The sequence below is a fragment of the Lampetra fluviatilis genome, chromosome 5 (genome assembly GCF_964198595.1).
Source record: "Lampetra fluviatilis chromosome 5, kcLamFluv1.1, whole genome shotgun sequence".
Taxonomy (NCBI): domain Eukaryota; kingdom Metazoa; phylum Chordata; class Hyperoartia; order Petromyzontiformes; family Petromyzontidae; genus Lampetra; species Lampetra fluviatilis.
The window spans coordinates 2,509,365-2,537,092 of record NC_136279.1 but is presented as its reverse complement, the minus strand read 5'-3'; the positions used below and the strand labels follow the sequence as shown (position 1 = coordinate 2,537,092).

At 44.3% G+C, this 27,728-nt stretch overlaps 3 protein-coding genes and 1 non-coding gene across 6 annotated transcripts; 1 reads left to right on the top strand and 3 right to left on the bottom strand.

Annotated features, from left to right (window-relative positions):
* Positions 1 to 521: 521 nt before the first annotated feature.
* Positions 522 to 13,285, bottom strand: ILRUN (inflammation and lipid regulator with UBA-like and NBR1-like domains). Of its 2 annotated transcripts, none has more exons than XM_078856399.1 (5): positions 13,074 to 13,285; positions 9,306 to 9,460; positions 6,035 to 6,232; positions 4,037 to 4,419; positions 522 to 3,336 (listed from the first exon to the last, which is right to left on the bottom strand). In XM_078856399.1, exons 1-5 carry the CDS (start codon positions 13,226 to 13,228, stop codon positions 3,298 to 3,300), a joined length of 930 nt encoding a protein of 309 aa, XP_078712525.1. In that variant the 5' UTR covers positions 13,229 to 13,285; the 3' UTR covers positions 522 to 3,297. The 2 variants fall into 2 exon arrangements, with proteins under 2 accessions (XP_078712525.1, XP_078712526.1); XM_078856400.1 differs by having other exon boundaries at positions 4,319 to 4,419.
* A 1,846-nt stretch (positions 13,286 to 15,131) lies between these two features.
* On the bottom strand, positions 15,132 to 16,826 carry MED9 (mediator complex subunit 9). Its single transcript, XM_078856136.1, has 2 exons — positions 16,654 to 16,826; positions 15,132 to 15,678 (listed from the first exon to the last, which is right to left on the bottom strand). Exons 1-2 carry the CDS (start codon positions 16,719 to 16,721, stop codon positions 15,465 to 15,467), a joined length of 282 nt encoding a protein of 93 aa, XP_078712262.1. The 5' UTR covers positions 16,722 to 16,826; the 3' UTR covers positions 15,132 to 15,464.
* Positions 16,827 to 18,286: 1,460 nt separating this feature from the next.
* LOC144932182 (TLC domain-containing protein 5-like) lies at positions 18,287 to 26,264 on the bottom strand. 2 transcript variants are annotated; one of them, XM_078856133.1, is made up of 4 exons: positions 25,996 to 26,264; positions 21,927 to 22,133; positions 19,482 to 19,734; positions 18,287 to 18,858 (listed from the first exon to the last, which is right to left on the bottom strand). In XM_078856133.1, the coding sequence occupies exons 2-4, from the start codon at positions 22,123 to 22,125 to the stop codon at positions 18,519 to 18,521; spliced, it is 792 nt and encodes a 263-aa protein (XP_078712259.1). In that variant the 5' UTR covers positions 22,126 to 22,133; positions 25,996 to 26,264; the 3' UTR covers positions 18,287 to 18,518. The 2 variants fall into 2 exon arrangements, with proteins under 2 accessions (XP_078712259.1, XP_078712260.1); XM_078856134.1 differs by lacking the exon at positions 25,996 to 26,264 and having other exon boundaries at positions 21,927 to 22,344.
* Positions 26,265 to 27,406: 1,142 nt separating this feature from the next.
* Positions 27,407 to 27,481, top strand: TRNAK-CUU (transfer RNA lysine (anticodon CUU)). The gene has a single exon. It is a non-coding gene; the product is annotated as a tRNA-Lys (tRNA).
* Positions 27,482 to 27,728: the final 247 nt, after the last annotated feature.

The window sequence follows — 27,728 nt, the reverse complement described above, 5'->3', positions numbered from 1 at the left end:
GCAAAAGTCAGTCAAAGATGCAGACGGGAAAATTATCAGTAAGTTTGCATAGCAGTGAGGAATTAAAAGTTGCAACATTTGATCATTCTCGGCCGACAAAAAAAACAAACATAAATTAAATGAATACCTTATCCCAAAAAGCTATTTAGGATTTTTTTCGTGAAGATGCCCAAACGGTGAAATTAAGAGCAAGACTGAGCTGGTGCTGACGGACCCCCCCCCCCCCGCGTCGTGCTGGAGGCGTCTCTGTGCTCAACACAATCGACAGAGCAAAGCGATCACAGATGAGCGCTGTTCGGCGCCGATGCAGAGGGCGCAAAGCTAATAACACCAACGAATCTATGCCAGCAGGTGGCAGATTTTGAACTCTAAAACATATTCCAATACCTGGAGAAAACAAAATCGTTATCACCCTTTTGAATTATGCATTTACTGGAAAAGTTATAGTGCATAGTGCAGTGAGTGGGGTGGGGGTGTTAGAAAAAGAGAAGAAACGCAACGGTCTGAAACCACAAAATATGTTGAGGAAGAGAAGTTTCAATAAGAGATGCTAACCAAATGTTTATGAAGAACGATTTCAGATTAGTGAAAATAATAAAACAATCAGAAACACAACGCTAACACATCATAGCAAGCAGTTAAGAGTATCAAAAGCCGGGAAAATGATTAATTGTAGCCCTTATGAACAGAGATGGAAGCACACATGATAGAGGATCTTAAAATGAGTTTAGAAATGTAGAGATCAATAATGAACAGCATCAATACATAAAATGACAGCCCTTGAGAGGTGCAGTTCTCAACCTGTGGGTCACACCCCCGAGAGGGTGTAACCACCTCTTCAGGGAAGGGAGGGGGGAGGCAGGCAGCGGCATGGACACCGTGCAGGCGAAATTGTGTGTGCAGTAAACAGCACCACGTCGCATCTACAAAACAAAAAGACAGTATCCCTTGTCCACTGGCACATCCGGTCCAAGCCAGCATCGGGCCTTCACAGAACGAGCGATTTTCCCCAAAAATTTACCAAGCTGAGCTTTTTGCGTTTAGTTTGTTGTCCTTCCCCAGGCACCTCCGATTAGCACGGTTGGCAATGTACGGTGCGAAAGATCAACATACATTACGTACATCCAAACAAAGCGTGCTATGCTAGCTTGGGAAGGCATAGGAATTTGAATTGGGGCAATGGTTAGGGGCATCGATCATAACGTTCATATTGTGACGTTACTACACCTTAAGATCAATATATATCGAAAAGACAAAACCTGAATCGAGTGCGTGTGTAACGTGCAACAAGCACACAATGAACGTGTCTCGACTCGTTCGTTGTGCATGATGCGAACGGCATGACTTGGGATTCTGGCTCGGGACTGCCCCGGCATGGCTCAGTTGTGCCAGTGGGAAAAAGAAAAGGTGCAATACACGACAAACAAATGCCCAAGCACCACGTTGACTCGAGGCTTGGACATGTGATCACTATCTTGTGGCCTAAGTAGCTATGTGGGAGGGGGGCAGGGACCAGTGGTGTTAATTAGGAACCATTCCAAAAAGGTTGAGAGCCTCTTGCCTTCGGGAGAATGATGGAACCACAACATGATATAATCGTAAAATTTTAGGAATTTTATGCAGATCTCTAAAGCAAAAAAGAGGATTGTGTCAATGCAAGTTTATTCGGTTTTATATAAAATTATATTAACAGGCAGATTTTTAGTAATGCCATTGTATTTTATTGAGCTGAATTATGTTAACTAAACAAAACTTTAACATTAAACAATGTTGATGAAATTTTTATTTACTTCTCACTGTAGTGCATATGTAACCAGGTGAAAACCTAGCTGCAGGTTGAGCATATGAAACGGGACAATATTTAACAAAATTAAGACTACAGTGGCCAAAACATGGCTAATTTGATGTACAGGTCATATGCATATGAACACATTGCCAATGTCGTGAAAAATTAATGGTTATGAAGATAAACATGTTAAATCCACAACAAAAGTTAAATTGGACCTATGATATAAATAAATAAGATTGTATGCACCCTTTCCAGTGTATAAAACCATAAACAGTTAACACTGCGGCAAATAAAAATCCACAATTATAGGGTCTGCAAACACACCACACACACTGAATAACTAAACTTTAATACATTATATGACATTACTAACTAGGTCAGTTCTATGGCTATATGATAGAAGAGGGTATATTGGACATATTGTAAGAGATTCTAATTTAGAAATGTGTGGGGAGGACAAAGACAATTTTGAGATGTCGAGACAATTCCCCCCCCCCTCCCCATTGTAGAGGCATGAGTGTAGAAAACCCAAATGGTCTGGGCTATGCATCTTAAACCTGGCAAATGTCTCCACCTGTGTAGTTAACATCATGTGTAGTACCACATTTCATTGAAACAAACTCTCATCATTGGTGGTAGCTAAAATGCATTTGATGCTAGATCAACCGGGTTATCACAAGGTGCTTTTCAACACCACGGGCAGGTGGTTGAGCCACCATCAGCACACCACCCAAACACACGGCTATTATAATGCCATGGTTTACTTACACAATGAAATGTAAAATGCCAATTTCTCGATCACAAATGGCACTCAATGTTAAAATTTCGAAATGGGGGCAACCTACAAAAATGTGATCCAGAGCATCTCAATTGAATAAGTTAACACATTTCCCATCACCATCCAAGGAGCATTAGATGTTACATTTTAAATGAATGTCATGATGCAAGGTTAAATATCCTGAATAAGGCTTTTCAAATTATAATTGAAAAATTAAATCCAACATGTTAAAATTTACCATGTTTTGTAAAGCAACCCATACCAGTTTAGTGGATGTACACTCAACCTGTCTTACTACCTGCATTTCATGGTTTTGTAAAAGGATCAGCAATGTGAACAACAAAAATAACTAAGCATTGAAAATTATCAGTTGAAGAATCCAATCAACCCCAGATATAATGCATGCGGTTATGACAGCTGAAGAAAATAAACAACCCATAAACATCTGCTGTCAAAAAAATTGAATAACTTTATTCAAATCTGAAAAGAATCAAGATAGATTTCTGTACACATAATTACAGTCTGGAGCAGCTTTCACCTACAGCATGGCTATATGCAGCTCTCCTCGTGTGAATCAGACCAAGTCTTGTTCTGTCAAAGCGAAGCAAAGCAGTCTGAGAAAACGAACGGCCAAATCATCCACCGGTAAAGTGTGAGGTGCAGCTGGGTAGGGCCACTGCTGTGTTTAAACAGCTGACAAACGTCCCGCACACGGAACGCCAGCACACCCTTACGACTTGCCAAAACCTTCCGGTTCATTGCAGCAATTCTGTGAAAAGGGAAACAGAGTGACATTAACATAATTAGTATTTTGTTTTTTACAACTTAAAACCCACAGCATGGCAATAAACGGCTCTCTCCACTTGTGCAAAAACTGACCAAGTCTTGTTTTGAAAAAAAGGAAGCGGTTCGGGAAAATACCTTACAAACTTCCAATTCATCAAGACTCGCCAGTTTTAGCTGCAATTTTAAACATTCTGGAGAACCTGTGGGGAATCTTAAAATACGCACCATTTATTTATCAAAGATTTCCAATTTGATCACTCAGCACTGCTTTTAAGTATTCTATCAGATTTTTATGCTAAGGTTAAAACAGAAAGACGCTATCTACTGCATCACTCCTGAGTCAAAGTAATCAAGAATGAAGCTGGCACTAGTGTTGGGTCCCGAGCACCCAATAAATCAAGGCTTGACTTTGGGTGCCTCTAGTGGTATCTCACTAGCAACGCATTTCAAATGCAATGACACCGAGTTGTTAAATATTTGGACATCTGCCTTGAAGCTAACTTTATCTGTGCTACCCATATGTGGGAATAGGGGAACTACCTCATAAACGTCCAGTTTTAGATGCCTTATTTCATACGCTTATACAGATGAAAGCATCACTTAACTCGGAATTACATAATCATCAACTATCCTTTCTACTGTTGTAAATGTTGTTGAACAAATCAACGACAAAGCACGCTTACCAGATTACAGGGAGCAGTGTGCAGAGGGTGACAGTCAGCTGAATTGGTTACATCTTCTAAGTGTATTTTCTGTATTTTTAATTGCGTATTTTGAACAAGTTCATTTGATTTGCTGTCCTGGTCACAATCGATGCCAGTAGGGCTCCATGCATTCTGGAAAAACACAGCTTCAGAATTGTTCAAGGTTTGTCTGCCGAACAGATTCTGATGGCAGCTTTCTTGGTTATCTTGGGGCTGTTCTTCTTTGTGTGGTGACGCAAAGGGGTTAAAGTCAGGCTGTACCGCTGAGTGCTGAGCAGAAAGCTCCGCTCCAAACGTAGACAGCTGTTGTGTTACTCCAAGAACTCCTCCAACTTCCACGGAGATGATCACCCAAATGACATCTACAACAAACCAGAGACACACACACACAATGAGAACATAAACATGAAATTAGGAAATACACTCATCAGAAGCTGCAACTTTTTACTATACATCTGTGAACAAAAGCTTCCAAGATAAAATAAAAATTCTGATTCTGAACTTTCAGTAGAGAGCACAATCGATACCTCTACCTTATTTCCTGTGGACCCCCAATAGTACAGAGAGAGACTTCAGCATAGATTGTGTTGTCATGACCATGGTGAAGCATTAACACTGTGGTGTCGAGTCCCCTTGCTTCAATTTTACATCCACATATTTCTTACATATTCCCATATCCTCCGCATTATACGACGAGGCATTTTTCGCCTGTATTTGAAAGCAAAGCTTGGGATGTGTCTTATCATCTGGTAGGTTGTGTGACCAGATCAATTAAACTTTATTGACACGGTTCACAAGTTTAGGTTGTGTGTTAATTTCCTTCGCATCTTATAATTAGATGAATATGGTATATGTCAGGGTATGGATAATTCCAATTCTAAAAGTAATCAAATATCCTGGCTATGGGGCTCACTTTTGCCCAAGGCTTGAAACACAATTTGAATCAACCATATTTCCACAAAATGTCAGTGATGAAAGTTCCTTCTAGTTTGTGCAGTTGGCTGAAAACATCCTCGTCATTTCGTGATACAAAAATCCATCTATCTCCTGCAACATGAGTTGATTTAATTGCCCAATCTTTCCAGTGATTATACTCTCAGCTGTATTTTCAGCTATGTTCACCCCTTTGACTGCCACTCCATTATCAGTTGGCCATCGTACCTCGATGTCGAGCCTAAACCCACTTAAATGTTCTTATCAGTTAATGTCTTTAACTCGTGTATTTTCTCAGATCCATCCATGTATTCCTATTTTTTCGTCTCTCAGTGTAATTCCAAGCAGGCAGATTGAAATTCTCCCCTGACTATTCTCTTGTACTGGAATGTTTGTATTGCTTTGTCTCATTTGCAATCTCGGTCTTCAGATGATTTTTTTTATAATTATGTGTTCACTTTGTTTGACATTTGACACTTTTTTTATCTCTGTCTTCACTTTGATGTTTGTGGTTTCAGACAGCTGATTCTCACATTGCTTATTAACTTTTCCTTTTCTATTCTCGTGCTCTCCACGAGAATGCTAGTTTTTTTCCACTGTTTAAAACGATACCCTGTTAATAATTTTGTGTGGGGATATCAATCTTTTGCTTAGAATAAGTCAATATTCTCCCAGTCCTGACCGAGACATTTGATGGCAACTGCCGTACTCTTGCACACGATGTCAAAGGGTACTTCAATAACCTCTTAGCAGTGGATCATGACTCTGCAAACGCTTTACAGAAATACTGTCCAGAAGCAGAAATTTAAAGAGCAATTTGCGCACTCATCAGTGTAGCTCTCCGATGACGGCTTTTCGGGTTGTGCCGTACATATTTTGTTCGGCATGACGTGCAACATCTCCTTTCATGTGCCAAAAGCTTTTCCAGGAACTGAATATTAAATTCCAGTCGGACAACACGCCAAACACCCGTCGGACACAGCTGCACGGGCACAACCGTGAAACTCTTAAGCAGCAATATTGACTTTAAAGTGATAAGCTCACCTCCAAAGAAGAGCCCGTTGGCAGTGCACATCCTCCACTGGCCTTGGTACATGGCAGGTGGGCCAGGGCTCGTCATGTCCACACTCACGTCCGCCATGTGCTGCGGCTCCAGCGCCTGTACCGGCACACAGCTTACCGGCCCAAACTGGTGCCCGTTCACAAATTTGAGCACGACACCAGCAGGCCAACACTCCGTCCCTGCGCACGCAATGAAAAAAAGGGGCTGGTGGTTGCATTTTGCACTACCAGAAGTGCCAAGGAGAAGACTAAATGTGATGCGAATAGAAGGAAACAATGCCTCTATATGTTTTAGTTTTTGTTGCTTCTTAAAATAATAATAAAGCCTGGACCTCAGAGATGTTATTTCAGTGACACTAAGTAATTCAAATATATAGGCTACATTTTTCTTATTTTGGAAACAAAAGTTGTTGGCTAACATTAGTAAAACCAATAAAACATTAACTACATATTTCATGACTTCAGAATGTTGTCCAAGGATTATAAACATCTTTAGCATTTCAAAAATTATTAGGAATACATGCAAATTCCTAAGCCTTCAGGAGGCAAACTAGGATTCGTAGGTTTTGTGACACCGAGTCTTCGGTCACTACCCAAGTCTCAGTGTCAGACAAGGTATTTATAGAACTATTAGGTTTCACTCTAGCTTCCAAAAAGCATCCGAGCCAAAATTAAGCAAGTTTGGAATTCTTAACGAGTTACACACAGCCAAAGGGAGGACTTCTTCAGATTCTTAAGAGTCATTTGAAATTCCTAAGATTAAAAAAGCCACATGAAACTTATTGAACAAATTATTTTGGTGATCCTTGGTTGATAGTTGTGCACAAGCAGTGAACAAACTTGACGTTTTTGGCAATATCCATTTCTCATTGCACATAGAGGCCAGTGACAGAGTGGATAATACGGGTTGGAGACTGCACTGGAGACTCCACTTAACAGACTAATTAAACAAATGTTTATATTACAAGTCCAATTATAAAATGTTGCTGCCGCATTGCATTGTGGGAAAATGTGTTCTTGTGAGCACATCGTATGATCCATGTAGTAATTCATCCCGAAGCCCAATCACTATCTCATTACTTGAATGTAATTGTATTGTATTTGTACGTTACAATTATGTTGTAAATTAATACACCTTATATAGTACCTTTATTAAGATTAAAGAACATTGCTGTACAAAATCACCTATAATATATTTCTCCTGTAAGAGTAGTGTTAGACTTGAGGTCTTTTAAATACCTTATTCAGGATTATTCGGTTTCAGTTTAAGAAATCCTATACTCAACAAACCGAATCAAGGTGACCTATTGAGACTACCAAACAAAAAAAACACAATTTGAAATACCTTGTTTGAATGCTTAGACCCTGCCTGACAAAATTTGAGCATCCACCCTATGTGAATGATTAAAGATTAAGTTGGGATAGAGATTGACTCTGGGCTCACTTGGCTGTCTAAGGAGGTGATTACAGTCTTGTGCCCCACCCTCCCATGAAACTATAAAAAGATAGCCTTCTACAGTGCACTGGGGAGCTCGCAAGCTCTGACTCATGTGTTGCTGGGACCTGGGAGGAGCAAAACGACATATATGCTGTCTCTGACCCAACCAGAACAGTAGAGGTTTTAAGTTGTACTTTTGACTTGAGCGTTTGAGTGAATAAATAAAATAGATTTTGCTGAGCTTGATAGGGAATGTTTCCACCACAACATACTGACATTTAAATGACCATATGAGATAGACCTTCCTTGATCCAGGTTTTGGCATGATCAGCAGTGTTGAGAATTTCATCTCAAGCCAATGACTTTGGACACCTGTACCCTTCACTTCATCGAACTGGAATGAAATCTTGGGTTGACTTAGCACATGGCTCCGAGGCAAATGGCCAGAATTATTACGTCAGGAACAACACTGATGGTCTAGACATGTTCTGCTGGTTTGTGGGCTTCTTAAACAGTGCTTGATAGTATCCACGCTCTCTGCAAGACCTCTCAATGTCAGAAAGTAGCTGTAGCAAGGCTTGCACGCTAATCTTGGTTATTAATGAAAGAAACCAGGCTTTGTCAGTATATTGTAGCCCTCTTAAAATTGAGTAGCATTCACAGTAACCTGAACAATTGTATTGGCTTGAAGTCCACGATGTGATACTCGTGCAGAACCGTGCACTGCATGTTCACAATTACAAACAAAGCAAAGGAGCAAAGTTAATAAATGTTTTGCAGTCATGGCTAATCTTTAAATATATTTGTCAGAGGTCAGAGCTTCACTGAAAACATACGAAAAAAAAGCTAAACATTAACAAGTACAGTGCTCGTTTTTATTTTTATTTTGAGTAATGTGAAGAAGAAATCAGTGGGTGGGGTGGAAGAACTTTGGCCAGAGAATGGTGGGAAACAGGTCAGGAAGAGTAACACCACAATGCGGGGGCAGAGGAATGAGAGACTTCGTGCTGCCACTAAGTAGAGTAAGATGCTGTGGAAAGTCATGTTACATACTTTTACAATGAAAAACACTATTAGATTAAACGTTAATGTATAACTCCTGGATTGTAAATGTAACTTCTCCCTGCACAGCTTAGATAATAGGGGGGTATTCTGTATATACTAAGTGGTGACATTACGAACTGGCCATGTCACAGTGGTTACAATGAGGTCAGAAAATTGTGATTTCAATTCCTCGTCAAGGGTAACTCAGCTAATCATCTCAGTTGTCAAGATAACTTTTACCAATTAGTGATGAGCCAACAGTGGTCATGCTTTGGATAGACTGGCCCAAACCACAGGAATGTGGACATCCATAACGGCAGCATTCCAATGTGCTCCAGTCCATGAATATTTCATGTTGCCTTTCAGTTAATAATAAAATGCGTACCCAATTAAAAAAGTTACTCATGACTGCTTCTTTTATTGAGTATTGATAACTAAGGGTACCCTTATGTGCTGCGGCCTGACAGTGCACACATAATTTTTTAATCTGGCCAGAGTTGAAGCCATGCATTAGACCTCTTGTTGTCTTTCGTGATCATATGGGGGGATTAGCCAAAGACAACCGAGTTCCAGAGAAAAGTAATTCACTATGGATCTCACACAGCAATGTGTGGGTTGTCTTTGTCATTCGCCTGATGGGAGGTGAGTCAGGAGGGTCAATAGGTAAGAAGACAGGACGTAACATTACATGAGGATTGAAAACGGTCTTAAATTCCCAAGTCATCACTGCCCGTGTATTCAGTACGATGTGCATGTTGCTGTGCAAGATACCTGAGTTCTGTATTCTCCACGTCTTTGTAAAAATTGTGTTGGGAGGGATGGACTCCCCTTCGCCAATCGTGACGTCTTTGATGAACGACATGCACGGCGTCACGATGTTGGGAGTTTCAAAGTCGTAATAAGCGCCAATGGCTGCCTGGAGATTCCTGTAATAAAACAGTGTCAACAGGACACAAGAGCCCACTTTAAAATAAACCACAAAACATGTGTTCCACTCGATAATGGAATGCTCAACGTTTCAGGTAGACTTTGTAATCAGCATAATTTTCCACTTTTGTTACTGTATAATGTATGTGTTAACTTATTTTGGGCCTGGTTTTCTAATATCAATTGTCACTGGTTAAGTATTCATTTAATAATTATCATTCCAGGGTGTTTGCTGGTTTCATAAAAGGTTTTTTGTGGGTCGTGAAAGCAGAATAGACATTATTATAACGCAGACAGAGCACAAGTAACCCTGCGATCATTATTTTCACTGGACAATTTTAAGATTAAACATTCACATTAGGAAATGTGAAAGTCAAACACAAGACAAAACATATAATAAACATGTATATAATCTTCAACAAGATCTTACAGGTTAATTTAAGCAGAATAGTGACACCGCATCTGTAATTGTGTTCATCACCAGTAACTAATCTATCTTCATTTCTGATATGGCAGGGTTAATGTACAGCATTAACATATGAAGGGTAGTTATGGAGGGAAGAGAAAAAATTGGATTGGGAGGAAATAGGAAAACAGAGGAAAGAGTTGAGAGGATCTAGACAATGGCCACAAGTGGAGGTGTGGCTCTCCATACTCTGCTCTCCCTTTGTTATAACTTCCGTAATACGTTCCAGAACATGGAAATGGATTTTGTCCGGCACAAAAGACTTGAAATTGAAGCTTTATTTTTTCTAAAAAAAGATCACTCATGAGTGGCTGCTCATGGTCATGTTGGACGTCACTCACAGATCCTCGAAACCAAAGTCGCCATACATGTTTTTTACAAGTTTTTTTTTACTGTGTGGGCATCTTACATTGTGTTATGCATATGTGGTTACTGCACAAAGAAGCATGGCGATACCATGCTATTGATGAAGGTTATGAGGTCAACAGTGACCAATTTTGCTAATGCTACCATTCGACCGTGCATCTGCTTGCATGTGATGCTCCAGTTGTTGTTAACTTGGTACTAGGGCTTCAAGGTTCACTATTACAGTATCCCACCATCTTGCTTTGGTCCTCTTCGTGCCCAATTTAATGCCTAGCTTTAGAAACATACTACAGGTAAATTGACTAAACCTGGCTTTAAGACAATCTCAAATTAACTCCTGTTGTGTGCCATTTATTTTTCTCTACACAACATCAATTTAAGACTGTTTTAAACAGTACATTTTCTCTCTCCTACTAAAATACCGAAACAAATTCCAAAAGTGGATGAAAAAAAAACTTGTTAGATTTATTGTTATTGCCAATGCAATGTTGCAAAAACGTTCCAAGCTTGGCAAGCGTTCATGTGTTGGACGAACGTGATTCGGTGAGAAACCACGAGAAGAGACAAAATGATTACTGTAAACTTCCTCTGTACCGCGATATTGTGGACCAAAGATGCGTTATACCACCAACTACATGGCACGAAGAATGGCATATGTGTCTGTGCCAGAATTTCCTCTTGTCTGCAAAATCATGGACCTCAGAAAGTTTAGTACTCACCTTATTTTACCTGTGGAAGCAGGCAGGGCCTCTATGCTAAAAGCAATGCTCTTCATTGCTCATAGGCGTCACATGCGGCATGTGACGCAGACATCTCCAAAGAAATTAACAATATTACATTGTTGCTGTTAAACCAGAATATATGCATATATTTTAATAAACAATCATATGCATGTTTTCTTACCCTTGCCTAAACCTGTGCACTTGGCACTTATTTTTCTTGTATCAAATTGGTGCTGTCTCAATTAGCTCCAATATTTTTTTGATTGATGAAATGTGTTAAGGCCTTATACATCCACACCACTTGACTTCATTGCCGTGGCAGACAATGCATGATTTCAAATTCACATCAACAGACCTGTCACTTTAATGCGACTCAATAAGAGTTGGTCTTTCCACTTCATCACGTGACTTTGCAGTCTGTGAAATGTGATTGTCACAGAACTGGCAAAGTCTTCTCTCATCCTAAGTTAAGCTCTTGCCTTACATCCATCCTCGAGGGATCGTAACTACATGAGAATCAAATCCCAGTCACTTTCACACCATGGGGTTGATAAAAACAGGTGCCACTCAGTGGGAAGTCAACAGTGGTCGTCCTTTGTAAAATTTATCCCGCCATGGGAATGTGGAATTGTCATCACTGGCTCAATGCTCTTAAACAGGTGGCAAGCTACGTTCGAGAGGAGACATACAATTATTTTTGCCAACAACACAAGGGGAAAACTTCAGCTCTTGATGTCACATACTTTGTAGTTGAAACACACCATCACACGCATTCCTATTGTGATGTGGCCAATTTCATAACAGGGCTTAATGGTCTCCCTTTAAAGTTATTTAAATAAAAAACTCCATCAATGTAAATTCACGCTTAGATAAGCGCGGGCCAGAGCTCACCTCATGATTACGATGGGCCAATGGTGAAAATTCGATATTTCTAGATTGAGGTGACTTACACGGCAGGTTAAAGGCGAATTTCCCACAAAGTAGAACTTCTATTTCACACACCAGATCAAGGCAACGAAGCGAGCCGTGTGCTTCGAGGACTGGTATCAGAAATATCAGATAAATCTTCATCCTCACCCATCGATAGTTAAATTTTATTGAGGGACTGTGTATATTGTCTTGGTGTGGTCTGGGACTGTTTTTGTTGTTTACTGTTTTTGTAGTTTTGCTGCCTTGCCCAAGCTTGGGAAATGGTGTACTTATGCAATTTGAACTTATACACTTAATCTATTGTATTTATTGTTGAAACTTTCTGACCCGCCTCTACCGGAAATCCGTGAAAAAAAAGCTTCGTTGCTCATCAGATTTCCTCCACAATAAATAAAGATTCTGATATGGCAAAGCCACAGCCGTGACACCACAATAGGGATCCCACACACGGGTAAAGCCGAGTGTAAACAACAACCAGAATTAGCGGTGCCGACGTCAGGAGTGGGATGACGAGGTCTTTGTGCCAACTCGATTTAAAAAAAAAAACATCACAAACCGGGGGGGGGGTGCAGTAACGCGATGGGTGTAGCAAACAAAACATTTAATTACCGAACCAACACGACGTAACCATGTAAGGCTTCGCGTCACCACGTAAACACAACAAAACACGCCGTGTCGGTCCATCAATCCCTCTGCTGGCCCCATATATCTGGCAGCGTCAGTACGCGTGTAAGCAGGGATTTAAACCTGGCTGGGGTTTCGCGTTGTTACGGCACTCATCAGCACGCCACTCATCAGCACGGCTCCCCCCCCCCCCCCCGTGCTCATCACTTTGTTGTGCCCGGGCAGGCCCAGGGAGACCCCCCCACCACCACCACCCACAATGACGTAGGGAGTAGGCCGCGTCAGGGCCAGGCCTCTCTCAGGCTCGCGACTCTCCCCTCACGTCTCTCGCCCCGCTGAGGAGCCGAGCACGGGGGGCGACGCGAGGCGAGCACGGGGAGAAGGCGAGCGAGGCGAGCGAGGCGAGCGAGGCGGCTACGCGCGGGGATTCGCGGCGCCTGAGCGCTGTGAGTGAGGCCTAGTGCCAGGCCTAGCCTAGCCCCGCGCGTCCCCCACCCCCCTCACCAGTTGGCCATGTCCAGGAAGAAGGCGCAGCCCGCGGGGTTGAGCTGGAAGCCCAGCAGCTTCTGGAACTCGGAGATGAGCACGTCCTTGTCCGTCGTGCCCATGCAGCTAAACTTCTGCATGAGCTCCTGGTCGACATCCATATCGCAGTCCATGGCCGGCCCGTGCCGCCGCGGCCCGGCAGCACCGAGGGGCGGGGGGGACAGGGTGACGTCACCGACAGGCCGGTGGGGGGGGGGGTGTGACGGAATGACGTTACCAAGTGGCGGGTGTACGGGAAGACGTCACCGAGGCAAGTTTTGTGGGATGACGTCCGGGCGGGGAGGGAGCGGCCATTTTTGTTTGTTGTAGTACGGACTACGGAGTTAGACTGATGGCCTTAATCTAAGTTGTCTTGTGGTTGTTTTTGTTGTTTGACTTGCATCCCAATGGGATTTTTGCACACAGCGTTGGTGTACGGTGTTTTTCTGTAATATTTTGCTGTCTTGTATTTTCTGTTTACACAGTCACATTAAGATGTTTTCTTGGTTTTTGTTTGTTGCGGTTGCACCCGATTCGAGAGCCGAATGGCTCACAGGGCTATACCTAATAAATGAACTTGAACTTGTTTAGCGCAGGAAAAAGCCAGGCGCGGACGCTATTCGTCGCGATGGTTACTGCGTTGTGACGTCATCCGGCAATAGATGAAAACGTCTCGCAAACGTGATCTCATCGTGCTGCGCGACTGCCCGCGTGACGTCACGCGTGGATGGGGCCGTTTGACGTCGACGCGTGCGGTGGCGTCATCACTCGGGTCGGAGAAAAGGGGCAGGGGTCGCATGTTGACGTCACCGCGCCCACAAAGGAACCACGTGACCTCACACGCGCGGGGTGGGGGCGTCACGACGCACGAGGGCGGGTCGCGTGACCCACGCCGAGGGCCAAGCTCCCATGACGCCTCGCGCGCGATCCGAAGAATCGAAGCTTCTCATTGGAAGGGCAACGCTCGATTCTTAGGCGGAACAACTTTGACTGTCAAGGTCAGCAGGTCATGGCCTATTGACCTTGACCAGCTCCCCAACCTCGCCGTGCCAGGTGTACGACACTGGTCGTATTAAGGTGGGAGCTTAACGGGGTATATATTCCAAGACTGGACATGTCCCCAAGTCGCTGCCATCCCTCCGTGTCGTGAAGCCACAATCCACATGCCACCAACTCAAGTTCGAATTCCCCTTCTGGGATCACGCTGTCACAATCCTAGAATCTTACACAAATCCAGAATAACGCTGGCATAGTGTGGAAAAATGCGTACAAAATAAATGTGTACAGAATAAACGCCTCATTCCAGACCCAAACACTGCATCTCCTGGCTTTGACAATCCTCGCAAACACTGGTGTAACCATCAACAACATCAGAACATCAACAGGCTGCTGCGTACTTCATAAATGGAAATTTTAAGACAAAATAACAGTGCAAATGTGGCAATGCAACCTAGATTATAGACCATATAGTAACACCACTGTAGTATGCCCTCCAATGGAATAGCGAAACTACTTTAACTCTCCTGAAGCCCTCGTGTCGAGCAGTCCTCGACATTGGCATTTAGCTCTTACAAATATTGCTATGCGCTAGAATATAATTTAAACACATTACGCTGACAGGTGTACATTAATACAAGTAATTTTACAAACTAACATAGGATGCTGTTAGCGTGAAGACCCGATCATGGGTTTTTGTGGCTCTAGACGGGGCTGCTGGAACCAGCATGGAGCGGAGGCTGAAGCGCAGCTATTGGAGATACTCTGGATCCAGAACCAGCAAAGCCAGAACACTGCCAACCGTTTTCGTAACTTATCTTTACAAAAAAAGGCACAATTTCCATCATGCCTAGCACGCATGTCACTTGACCACGTTGCATGAAGAATGCACTCAGTCTTGTCTAAGCCGCCACCTTGGAAGCTGAAACGTGTGGCCGTTTTGTTTGTTTAGGCCACAACTCAAAAGTTCTGATTAATAAAACACAAGGGACGTGCCATAGAGGCAGATCCTCAAGTGTAAAGGTGAACGTAAAACTCATGTGAACGTTAACTGATATCCTCTTTATTTACACAAGTTACCCACGTTTTACAAAATAAACACCTTTCGATAACTAACTACATGAACAAGCAAGGCGTCAGTCAGCCAACACATCTGCATCGCCTTCACAAATCCTGCCCTTTCAAAGTCATGTAAGGCAATATTGACACGTTTTTTTCCTGCAGGGAAAACTGTAAGTCTTTTAGCGTCATCAAATATGCAGAGGGGTTTGCATTTCTGCATCAGCTGGTTCTTTATGCAGACCTGTTAGCAATAATTCTGCAGCTTTCTCCATTCCTCTTCTGGACTGCACCTAATACATGGACGAGATGAAGTCACTTAGAATTATCAAATATGCAGAGGGTTTTGTATTTCTGCAGCAGCTGGTTCTTTATGTGGACTTGTTCACGGAGGTGCTGCAGTCTTCTCTGTTGCTCCTCTGGGCTCAGGTCGATCCCTGGCATCACAGCGACAGTCTCGCGCAGCTCCTGAATCCGCGATTTCAGCCGACTCAGCTCCTGCTGCACCTCTTGGTTGTCTCTCTCCATGCTACCAAAACAACAACAAAGTACTGTATATAAACAGACGCAAAGGCTTTCAATAAATGCCTCTTCAAACCACATTCCTTCCGATCAAGACCACTTAGACGTTAACCCCCCCCCCCCCTACATCTATTCTCCGTTCTCAATGTCCGTGTTTCCAATCCCGCATTTTCAACGTTTTTCAACAGTTTTATTCAAAGTTTTTACTTAACTTGACTCCCCTGTGTCGTGGTCAAATCTTTTAATCTACATTTCGTCCACTTCCCGTTGTCCAATCAATCCTTAATTTTGCACACATATTCAGATCCGGTGACAATGCATGCATGTATCAAATAATCAATTACCTCCTTTCAAGCAATTAAAATGTTTGCATGGACGGCTTATTAATTATATATTTTAGTGTTGGTCAAAAACTCCGCGGTCCCTAAACTGTGGAATCCACTCGCACATAAAAGCAGGCGCCAACGTGTCTCAGGCGCCATTTATGTTGTTGATAACCCCGTTGTTTAAAAAAAAGATACTTTTTTTTAACACTCCACGCGACGCTTTCCCGGATAAACACAGTACGACATTATTTTAAAACGTAGGCTTTCGCGGCCAAATATAATCCATAAAAAATTGTTTGCTGGGTTACATCTCGTGAATGTGTCGTTTATAACCCACCACCAACAAAGCCAGCGAGTAAGGCTTTTACTACTGTGACTTTACCCTCCAACATCCCGGGCGTGCTGAAGTAGCAACTGGCACGTTAGCGTGACAAAGCGTACTAATTGGCCGTGTCGGGTGGTGGATTTAACGACTCGTTTATATTTACGCGATCATACCCAAAAAAAACTTGCATTAAGCGCGACATTATTGTTGCTATTCTTTACGTAGAGTCCACAGTAATCTGTTACATGAGCCCCGCGGCCTACTAAACTGTGAATGCACAGCCTGCGTCGCGGCTAGCGCGCCCCCTCCCTCAAACACCGGGGCCCCGCACCTCTTCATGATGTCGTGGATTAGCGGGACGAAGGCGGTGTTCTCCTCTTTGATCTGCGTGGTCGACATCTTCGCAAGCCTCCAACCTCCTGGTCGTCGTAGTCGTCGTCGTGTCCGAAGCCACCAACGACCCCGTTCCAGATGGGGGCTGCGGGCCCCGGAACCAGCACTGAACCTACCACGTGGGAAGAATCGATTCCCGCCTCACTAAATCTCGAGTCGATTCTTGCCGATTCGTTGCGGTGTTAGACTCGCGTAACGATCTAGGATCGATTCGCGGTGTTAATCGATGCTCGATAATCGATTAACGCGTGTTAAACAACATTGCTTTTCATACTTTTTGGGTCTTTCGGTAAAGTCACGTAGATAGAAAAATAATAGATCACGATGTTTCGATCGCAAGAGTATGAATTCCTGCAGTCACGAAAGCTTTAAATCAACAATGGTTTTGTAATATACATGTATTTTTTGTTATTGTTGAGAATTTCTCTCCAAATCTGGCTGTCTCCTGATGCCGATTGTAATTACTGGCGAAACGTCGTACTCCGATTGTAAATGTTGTGGATTTGCTCTCCAACACACAACCGGTGTGCTGTACTCGTGACGAATTGGCGACCTGGCTATCACAAATGACAGCTCAACAAAGTGGCTCATCGTCATGTCGATATTTATAGCAGCCAAATACAATAAAAAATATATATACAGCAGGCATCGGGGTCGGGATCAAACCCACCAGCTGTCGACCCAGCGAGGTAGTTAACATCTCGCCGTCATCGTAATGTTAGTCGGGTACAATAAATTAAACATATGGGTGGGATTGTTACTTAAGACGACTTGTGGACAGTAATTAGCACACTGCATGTGGACTCCGACAACCTGAGTAAAATTCCTGGTCACGGCTATCATAAGTGGCGAGTTGCAATCCTTCAAGCCACACTTGACCGACAATGGTCAAAGCTCACGACCGACATGGAGTGGGAAGGCCTTCATCCAGCAGCACATTGCGAAACTAATTTTAAGACTCGTCTCCACCACGCTTCATTAAATTGAGCTTTGTATGTTTTTGCACATGAACAAACCCTAAAGCAAGAATTACGTAACTAGCAAAGCATGCACAATATACAGATTCATCCATGTTTTGAGAATGACATGCAGATGCATTTCACAGCCTGCTGCAATGTTTTATTTACACATGGCAAATTCTGCAGCATTAAATTAAATGCCCTCGAGTGTAGTTAACTGGTGCAGCATACCCATCCATTCCCACACCTACGTTTTAGCACGGTTGCATACCCTGTGAATCCATATGGTTTACCGGTATTCTTGCACAGGTCCATTCAGCCGTTTCAATGCAGACATTTGTTTTGTCTTTCTCCGTTGTGATGCGACTTTGTTGGGTGAACATTTGACATTTATAAGGGCAAGGGGTGACCAATAAGGTCTGAATTGGTCTCTAATAAGGCACTGATAAGGTGTTGACAGGTATACAGTTGGCTAGTACGGTGTTAAAGAAGTTCACACATTCATACATTCCTCGTAAAACACTTTCACAGCAGCTGAAGGAACGACGTGGGACACTTATAACCATTTAATATTTTTTTGCAAACTTTAAATATAGTGCATAATACATTTTTGGTCAGTTTTTAAAACCTATGTCAAAGTTCATAAGTTGTACATAGTGACATCACTACTATGTTCCTTCTGGTCAAAATTACCACTTAAGTTTCATTGTATTTGTACATACATTACCATTGCCATTTAAAACCTCATTAATATTTGAACACAGCATTGAAAATATATTACGTTTAAAATATTAAAGGCAAGATAATTATTTTTGAATAAAATACAAAACCTACATTATGCCCTTCAATTATGTTTCTTGTAAACATCAGGGTTGGAAGAAAGTCCATTTTCAGCAGTTTCAATTTCACTGTCTTCTTGTGCAGGACTTGATGATGAAATGACATTGCAAGGTTTGCGTGCCTGTTTGAGTTTTCGATATCTTCGCATTACATATTTAGAAATGTTGACCATGAACAGCCAGGAAATGGTGTACATTCCCACACCACTGATCTTCATCACGAGTATAGGTGTGGGGGATCGCAGCACACAGACAAGAAGGATAGTGCCAACTCCCATTCGGACGCAAAAGAACAACGTCACAAACGTGGCGTCCAGGCACAAGCCAAGGTTGGTGTCCTCATACCTGCATACACACAATGGCAACAGTTCATAAAATAACAATGAATTCCAGTGAAAATGCTTTATAAATGAATAGTATTTGTACATGTCAACGTTTCTATATGAAATTAATTTAACATTTTGCAGGCTTTGTGGAACATGTTTCTCTCTCTCGAGACACAGTTTGTGGATTACACGTTTCCTTATATGTGCTAGGCTTTTAACTTGAAGAGTTAAGGAATGCCAGTTGATAAACCAGTTGGTGAAGTGGCGGCCCCAGTATCTGCTGATGTAATGCTTGAAACAGATGTTACCCATGGCTGGGAATCGAACATGCGTAGCCAGATTGATAACACAGGCTGTGAACCACTGCACCACGACTCCCCCTCAGACAAGGTACTTAGATAGACGTTCTACCTACATAACTGGTCAGTTTGTGTCCACGGACTTAGTTGGAGGCTAAGAGCTTAATCCATAACTGTCCCTAGCCAAATGTACCCCCCTGCTAACGCAACCTCTAGACTCTAAACATAGGGGGAAATTTAGTTCCACAGGAACCGTTTGGGAAAAAATGTGGAAAAAAACAACATGGCTTTCATCATTATTTTACCAACTCTTATGAAAATAATTTCACGACACTATACGTACCGTCCCATTTTACGAAGAAACCAGCGGAGTTGGAGTAGAGGGTTGGTAATTTCACTCCCAAATATAACACCGTTTGTCTCTGTTGCAGATACACCCAGGAACAGGCATCCTACCAGTCCTAAAATGCTTATTATGTGGTGTGCAAGCATTACGATGCTTTCATTTCCATATGAGACACACCACAATAAATCAAATATGAAGTATCCCAGACAAAAAGACAAGGCAAAAACTTGCAGCTCTGAATTAGGGCCACCTGAAAAAAACAAAAAATACACATGCAAGTCAGATTCCATACAGGACGTTCAAAATAGTACCGTATTCTCCATATTATATAATATGTATAACAAACGTGTGCCACTGTCAATAAGTGTACAAATACGTCACATGGGAACACCTACCGGATTCTAAATTACACTATCATCTGGAGAATACAATTACAACTGCATCATACACTTGATACAATATTCAAAATTAACAATCAATGCCACTCTTACATACCTGGTTCATTGTGAAATATTCTTAAATTGTTTACATTAATATGGCAATATGTACACACATTCCATTGGTGGTAATGCACTGTCCAAGTAAATTACATTATGTTATGTAACTCTATACTGTACTTTAAATAAAGTTAAAATAAAATGCAATCACATTTCATGGCGACTTTGTTGTTAACAATGACACATGCACGTTCATACATGACGGAAGACCCCTAGTTACAATTCACTTACTAACCCAACCCAATCTGTGATATGATGATTAATATCAGTAATGTAAAATGTCTGTGTGGCAGTGTTAATCTCTACCAGGGATCCTGAGCCAGTGATGGAAATTCCACATTTCTTTGGCAAGGATACATATTTCCATAGGGCCATCGGAATTAACTTCCTACCAAGTGGTATTAATTTCACTGAGACCAGGAGGTCAGTGGGCCAAGCTGAACCCCAGATAGACATGTAAGTCAAAACCTTCCCATATTTGGCTGTCCTACTACAACACAGCTGGAACAACTTTGTAAATGTTATGAAAGTAAAGCACACTTTGTATCGAATTTAGATGGAATCCCAAAACAAAAAAATGTGAAAAAAATCGAAATAACCATAAGCATGGCATAGTGTCTGAGGATCACAAGATAGTCCAAAGGTCTCTCAGATCTATCATTGTATTAATAAAACATCATAACAATAACAACCTCCATTCGACACTAAGTGGCGGTGACGTCACCACGGTGCTTGTGCCAGGCTATGTGCACTTTACGGCCATGTAAATATCACACATCAGTGCCCACAATATATGTAAGTTACGTGTTAAACACGGTACCATAATTGCACATATATGCGGTATTACTGAACACACGAGTTTGGATTAATAGATGATATATTGGCAACTGCATCTCGAGATACCTTAGAAAAATGTCGATGTGCATTATGGGGAAAACGGAAGTGGCTATACTTAAATGTTTTAGAGAAAAGCAGTAAGTCATTGGCAGAGGAGGGCAAGAAGGTCTTCATCCGGAGTTTGAACATGGGTAGCAAGTCAACAATGTAGAAAGTTGGTGGAGGGAGTTCAAGATTCTAGGGGTAGCAGAGGAGAAGGTGCAAGCTCACAATGAAGGATGAGAATTGGGCTTTCGACACAGCCTTGGTGGCTACTGGAGGCACATGGTGTAGAGTGGGATGAGACGGCGAGCTAGACAGGAACAGGTTCGTGAATGATCATGAAGATGGCGAGTGATTTTGAAGATTTTAAAGACTGGATATGGAGCCACTGAACGTATTACAGCAGTGAGGTAATGTGGTTTTCTCACCTGGCAGTGGCATATTGGATCGTGGTGTCTGGAGGCGAGGGATTTGGAGAGGCCATAGAGGGGAATAGTTGCAGTTGTCAAGTCAGAGGGGTGGTGGAGGCATAAATGGGGGTCTCAGCAGCTGCTTGAGTGAGGAAGTAGCTGATGGTGGAGTGAGGAAGTGGCCGATGCGTTAGATGTTGTGGAGATGAAAATGTCAAAACAACTGTGATAGTAACAATGAGGTGTACATTCTAGATGACATTACACTACAACAGGACAGACACCAATGCACAAGATGCACAATATACACGATACCATAAATGTAAATGAGATGTTATACAGGTCCCATCTGTACTCTAAGAGCCAGAACATATTTAACAGACGACAGGCATACACCACAACCCAAAATAAAAACCGCTACAGACAGTACAATAAAAACAAGACAGAATGAACATTCACAACGTAAAGTAGATAGGACATCCAGGAAAACCCAGGCAGGATGTACAAGCCAGATAAATAACCTTATTTTTCATTTATTTCACACTCTAATGACGTTTTAATTACTATGGTTATACATAAGTGCATACTTCCAAAAAAAATGAACCTCAACTGTTGATATGTGCATGCTTTCAAAAAAAGATGGCATCACGTCCTACCTGGATGTGTAAACGGCCAAGGGCCTGCGATGAAGCCGATGTAAGCTGACAGTGGAACGATGAGGCATCCGTGAAGTAGGGTGACGAGTCGGCAGTTCCACTCTTTGCCGTGCGATGGGTTGAGGCGGTAGAGGACGACGTAGAGCAGTGACCACCAGACGGTGCTCGCAGACACGAGGAACACTGGGAACGATGTCATGCCTCAAGCTGACGGGCAAAGTAGAAAAACAAGATCGTGTTTTTAAAACCTCAACTCGCACAGCAATTTACAAACAAATGCGAGTTTTACAACGCAAGCTTATTTTGTTTATCCAGGTGGAAACTCAACATACGAGGATGGTTTCATATGCAAGTGACATGCGGTCACCAAAATGACAAAATAGAAAAAAAACAAGCACAACAATGAAGAAAATAGATATCTGAGCAAAAACATCCAAATTAAATTCGGAGCAAAGACAACCAAATAGAAATGCCTTTGACCATTGTGCAAACCACTTAATGTTAACTTGTTAAAAAGGGTCGTACTTGGTAGGATGGCCAAGTGGTTCAGGAGTCAGGGCAGTGAGCTTGAATCGCTGAGGGCGTGTGGTACTGTTAGGAACCTCCTGGTTACACCAGCCCACAGGGGATTATTGTGTCCGTCCGTCGTGCATCGAAAAATAGGAGGGGTGGGGCTGGGTGGAGAGGGTGGGGAGGGGCTGGGTGGGGAGGGGCTGGGTGGGGAGGGGTGGAGAGGGGCTGGTCACCCCGTGGTGCCCTTATAAAACTCAACGTTTAACCAACTCACGCCAGCTTGTGCCCACCCTCAGTCGGCCATATTTGCGGGATTACACCACGCCGCCGTTGACCCTGGCCATTGACCGAGCAACCCAACGTTCCTACCAGCTCCCTCCGCAGGAATGTGTTTAAACTGGCCTGTCAAGTGCAGCACAGTTCATGGTCACCAGACACTGCATGAAGTAAGATAATATTCAATCATATAAAACTTAAATTGCGAAATATTCCAGCACTTATAATAAAAATAAATATATAAAAGTGCAGCACCCCTAGTGAGGACCAGGAGTTATTTAAACATATCTCAGGAATAGTTATATTGTATCACATTTTGTGGCTGTTTGCTACGTGGAATTATGCAATGCATTGTTTAAGTTCCGATAGGGAACTTTTGAGAAAAAAAACGATTTTTTTTTAAAACACATCCTACACTTCTATGGTGTTACACCAAGTTGCTCAACAGGTTTTTTTTTGTCGTTTTGCATGCAAGGGTAAATGAGCGTGCAATTTCTGCATGCAAGAATTCTCTTGCAGTCGCACACGCAGGCGGTAAAGGTGACATTTTCAAGGCCAGATTTTAAGGCCAAAGTACTGCAAGAGCCTTTTAAGTTGAGTTTTGTTTATTTCACCAGAGCTAAAGCATGACTCTCGCTGGACTGACACGTCTCAACTCTTAAACATTGTGGAAGCTTTCATTCTTCCACTTCCTCTATCAGACGTGCAGGTGAAAAGAGAGCCACCTTCCTTTATAATAATTAAAAGTTGGCGACTGAACTTGCTTAATTGTCTTTTAATACTGGAAACACTCCGTGTTTAGGCTTTGTGATAATGTGTGCATCAGCCAAGCAACCTAATACTGCACTGTAAGGCGGCCAAGTGGCTTAGACTTAAGAGGGCTAATGCTGGGTTCACACAGGATGGCTTAACGTAAGTAACTGCTATTAAAGTGTCAAGTGACATCACAAGGTTGTAATGTCAACCTGGGAAAATATTCCCAAGGTTGAATTTTGCTAATCGGTAAAATAACCAGCAGCAATCGCAGCCAATGGTAAACCAACCAGGGTTTGAGGTGGTGTAAAATGGGCAGATCTAAAGGGCTCTAGAAACTTTAAAATCAGCCATCGATTAAGAATATTGCAAGTTGTATTCCCAGAGATGATTTTACAAAGTGAAGACACAAACACCACCGAACCCCAATGTGACGTTCGCCAACCTAAATAAAAGTCTAAAATCCCGTGTGAACCCAACCTAAAACCTTGCCAGAACACTGCGTTGAAATCCTGGATTACAGCTGCAAGGCGTTTGCCAACTCGTGAACAAAATAACAATACTATAATGTTACATTTGCATTTCACCTAACTTACCATATTTCCAGATTTAGTTTTTAACATTAAAATGTGCAGGCTTGCAGGCAAAATTTTACCGTTGGTTTATGCTATGCTGTACATAATACCTTTAAGTAATATCAAACGCAAAATTACATTTATCATAAAAAGAGATAATTAAGGCCAAATTATTGGTTTACACCGCAACAGTTCAAATGGGACTACAGCGTACAGAACAAAACCGCAGTTTTATACGGACGGAGCCCTGTACACACAGAGAGCTGTTTTGCGAGGAATGCGATGAGACTTGTAAAGAGGATGTGAGAGTTTATGGGGCTATATGACCCACACGAGTTTGAACCCTCGTTCAAATTCGAAACGACACTTTGTGGAGTTGGTGACTGGAGTTAGGGACTGGAACACGTGGTAAAGTAATGTTCAATTCGTTTCTGTCACGAAGCTTCGGACTACTGACGTGGGGTAGTTCGAGACACGACCTAGGTGTATGTATGGGCACTTAATAGATTTAAAATATATATTTACATTCGTCACTGACACTACCTTTCGAGCAAATGCCCCTTATTCATGGGGCAAAAAGGTCCACTGTCCGAAAAGCCGCCTCTTAAATATTTTCTTTTTATAGCCGTGTCATTGACAAAGGCGTTGCATTGTGTTGCTCCTGTGGAGTGCTATCAAGGCGGTATCACTAAATAGTTGACTTTAGCGATAACGTATCTGCTGCTCTGGTGCAAGTAGCAGTTTGCGCGTAACCATTCCATTCTTCAACGTCGATATTCAGTACCGAATCATTGCGTGTGGAAGAATCGATTATATGCGACGTTTAATAACAATCCTTGTGTATGCAGGACTATCTCAAACATAAGGTGAGGATAAATCACAGCACCACGGCACTGATTCGACAGGCAGCAGCAGCAGCAACAGCACGAAGGGCGGGCCAGGCTCACAGCGCACGTGGTTACAACTTGCTCCACACAGCCAAACGGGTAATGATGGGTTCGATAGTCGTCTAGGGGTGCCTTTGTGTGCGGCTATGTCCTCTCCCCATGTTCTCCACTGGGTTCTCCGGTCCCCCCCCACCCCCCCCATAGCTAAAACAAATATATCGTAACAACGCAACTTGGTATTAACCAAACATTCCCTGCAAATTGCTCAATCGGCGTGGCGGAAAACATCGACAACCCCCCCCCTCCTCCCCCCTTACTACAAAACAACTTGGCAGCAGCTTCCCTGAGCAAAGTCTCAAGCCTCGGCGAAGCCTTCCTGGGTTTTAACGAGCGAATGAAATCGCGACTCCGCGAGTGAGTTGAGTGAATGAGTGAGTGAATGAGTGAGTGAATGAATGAGTGAATGGTCTCTGGCCCAACCTATGTGGCTCATTTGCTAGACGTGAATGCTCGTACACACAACTCCCAAGACAAAGACCCCCCCCCCGTGACAGGCTATTGGAGCACCTATGGTGGTGGTGGCTGGCCAGCCCCACGCCCGACCGCCTTTGTCTCCCCCAGTGGCGATGTTTACTACACACCATCGAACCCGGATGCTCATTTGAGGCCGAGTCGACATAGGGGAGACCCAGGACAGGGTTCAGATAAACCGTGGGCGGAAATCGAACTCGGGTCGCCGGGTTCGTAGCGCAGCGTAGCGCTAACCACTGCGCCACCGCTCCCCTACAATGCCAATCAATGATAACACGCACAGATAAAGATCCCCCGTATAGCCTGTAACAGGCTGTTGGGGCAAGTGCTGTTGGCGAGGAGCAGCGCCGATTGAGGCCGGCCACTGTGGCACACGAGGGTTGTGTGTAGGCCAGCACCACGCAGGGCCGCCTTTGTCTTCCTCGTGGCGACGTTCACTACACACACACACGGGGGCGATGGCGGTCATGTGTCCCCGCGGGCTCGCCGTGTTACAGGACGCGGGCACCACAGGAAACTCGCCCCGCGGGGTACCTGCAGTTGGTGCCGGCGGCGAAACGTCGCGGACAGACAGCGCGACTCGGGCCTCAGCAGCTAGGAGCCTGGGGCGCCGTGGGGGGAGAGTGGAGCAGGTTGGACGCCGAGGCGACGAGGAGGCTGGGGAGCCGTGGGGGGAGGAGGAGGAGGACGCCGAGGCGGCAAGGAGAGCGGGAGAGCGGTCACCACGGCCCTGACGACGCCGCCGCCGCGCGATGGGGAATATAACGCGGGGCCCGGGCCGCGCCCCCACCACGCGTAACTACAGCCCCCTCCCTCCCTCCTAACCACCGCCCCCTCCCTCCTAACCACCGCCCTACCCACCTCCCTCCCCCCCTACCCACCTCCCTCTCCCACCCACCCACCTCCCTCTCCCACCCACCCACCTCCCTCTCCCACCCACCCACCTCCCTCTCCCACCCACCCACCTCTCCTACCCACCGCCCCTTCCCTCCCCTCCACCCCCTCCCTCCCCTCACCTCCTACCAATACCCCCTCCTACCCACCCACCCCCTCCCTCCTAACCACCGCCCCCTCCCTCCTACCCAACGCCCCCTCCCTCCCTCCCTCCTAACCACCGCCCCCTCCCTCCCTCCTAACCACCGCCCCCTCCCTCCTAACCACCGCCCTACCCCTCCCTCCCCCCCTACCCACCTCCCTCTCCCCCCCTACCCACCTCCCTCTCCCACCCACCCACCTCCCTCTCCCACCCACCCACCTCCCTCTCCCACCCACCCACCTCCCTCTCCCACCCACCCACCTCCCTCTCCCACCCACCCACCTCCCTCTCCCACCCACCCACCTCCCTCTCCCACCCACCCACCTCCCTCTCCCACCCACCCACCTCCCTCTCCCACCCACCCACCTCCCTCTCCCACCCACCCACCTCCCTCTCCCACCCACCCACCTCCCTCTCCCACCCACCCACCTCTCCTACCCACCGCCCCTTCCCTCCCCTCCGCCCCCTCCCTCCCCTCCGCCCCCTCCCTCCCCTCACCTCCTACCAATACCCCCTCCTACCCACCCACCCCCTCCCTCCTAACCACCGCCCCCTCCCTCCCCTCCTACCCACCTCCCCGATCCTCCTTCTTCAAACCTCCACCCTCATCATCCCCCACCCCCATCATCCCCCACCCCCATCATCCCCCACCCCCATCATCCCCCACCCCCATCATCCCCAACACTCATCATCGCCCACCCTCATCATCCCCCCACCCCCATCACCCCCATCACCCCCATCATCCCCCACCCCCATCACCCCCCACCCCCATCATCCCCCACCCCCATCATCCCCCCCACCCCCATCATCCCCCCACCCCCATCATCCCCCACCCCCATTATCCCCCCCTCTCCCCCCACCTTCCCATTGTACTTCCAATGCCCGAAGTGGGAGAGGAGCATTCCAGCAGCCCGGCTAGCTCAGTCGGTAGAGCATGAGACTCTTAATCTCAGGGTCGTGGGTTCGAGCCCCCACGTTGGGGCGCTTACTTTTTTGTGTTGTGTTTATTAAGTCACTTTCAATAAAATAGTTGTTTGATGGAGATCAGGTATACATATTCTTTGGGTTTTTAAGTAAAGTCACGTAGATAGGTTCAAATTTATAAAAATAGAATAAACAAAAAACGACGACGTTTCGATCACAACACAAGCGATCGTCATCAGGAGGAAAAAAAGAGGGGTAAAGCTGCTCAAGGCAGGCTGTTTTTAAAGGGTTAAAATTGGCGTAACCC

Excerpts from the sequence above, each read along its gene's own strand:
- ILRUN (XM_078856399.1), bottom strand. The coding sequence starts at position 13,228 with ATGGACTGCGATATGGATGTCGACCAGGAGCTCATGCAGAAGTTTAGC. Across the intron at positions 9,461-13,073 it reads TTCCTGGACATGGCCAACTG|GAATCTCCAGGCAGCCATTG; the intron begins GTGAGGGGGGTG and ends GTTTTATTACAG. Across the intron at positions 4,420-6,034 it reads CAACGGGCTCTTCTTTGGAG|ATGTCATTTGGGTGATCATC; the intron begins GTGAGCTTATCA and ends GGTTTGTTGTAG.
- MED9 (XM_078856136.1), bottom strand. The coding sequence starts at position 16,721 with ATGTCGACCACGCAGATCAAAGAGGAGAACACCGCCTTCGTCCCGCTA. Across the intron at positions 15,679-16,653 it reads ATCCACGACATCATGAAGAG|CATGGAGAGAGACAACCAAG; the intron begins GTGCGGGGCCCC and ends TTGTTTTGGTAG.
- LOC144932182 (XM_078856133.1), bottom strand. The coding sequence starts at position 22,125 with ATGACATCGTTCCCAGTGTTCCTCGTGTCTGCGAGCACCGTCTGGTGG. Across the intron at positions 19,735-21,926 it reads TTGGCCGTTTACACATCCAG|GTGGCCCTAATTCAGAGCTG; the intron begins GTAGGACGTGAT and ends TGTTTTTTTCAG. Across the intron at positions 18,859-19,481 it reads TTTCTTCGTAAAATGGGACG|GTATGAGGACACCAACCTTG; the intron begins GTACGTATAGTG and ends GTGTGTATGCAG.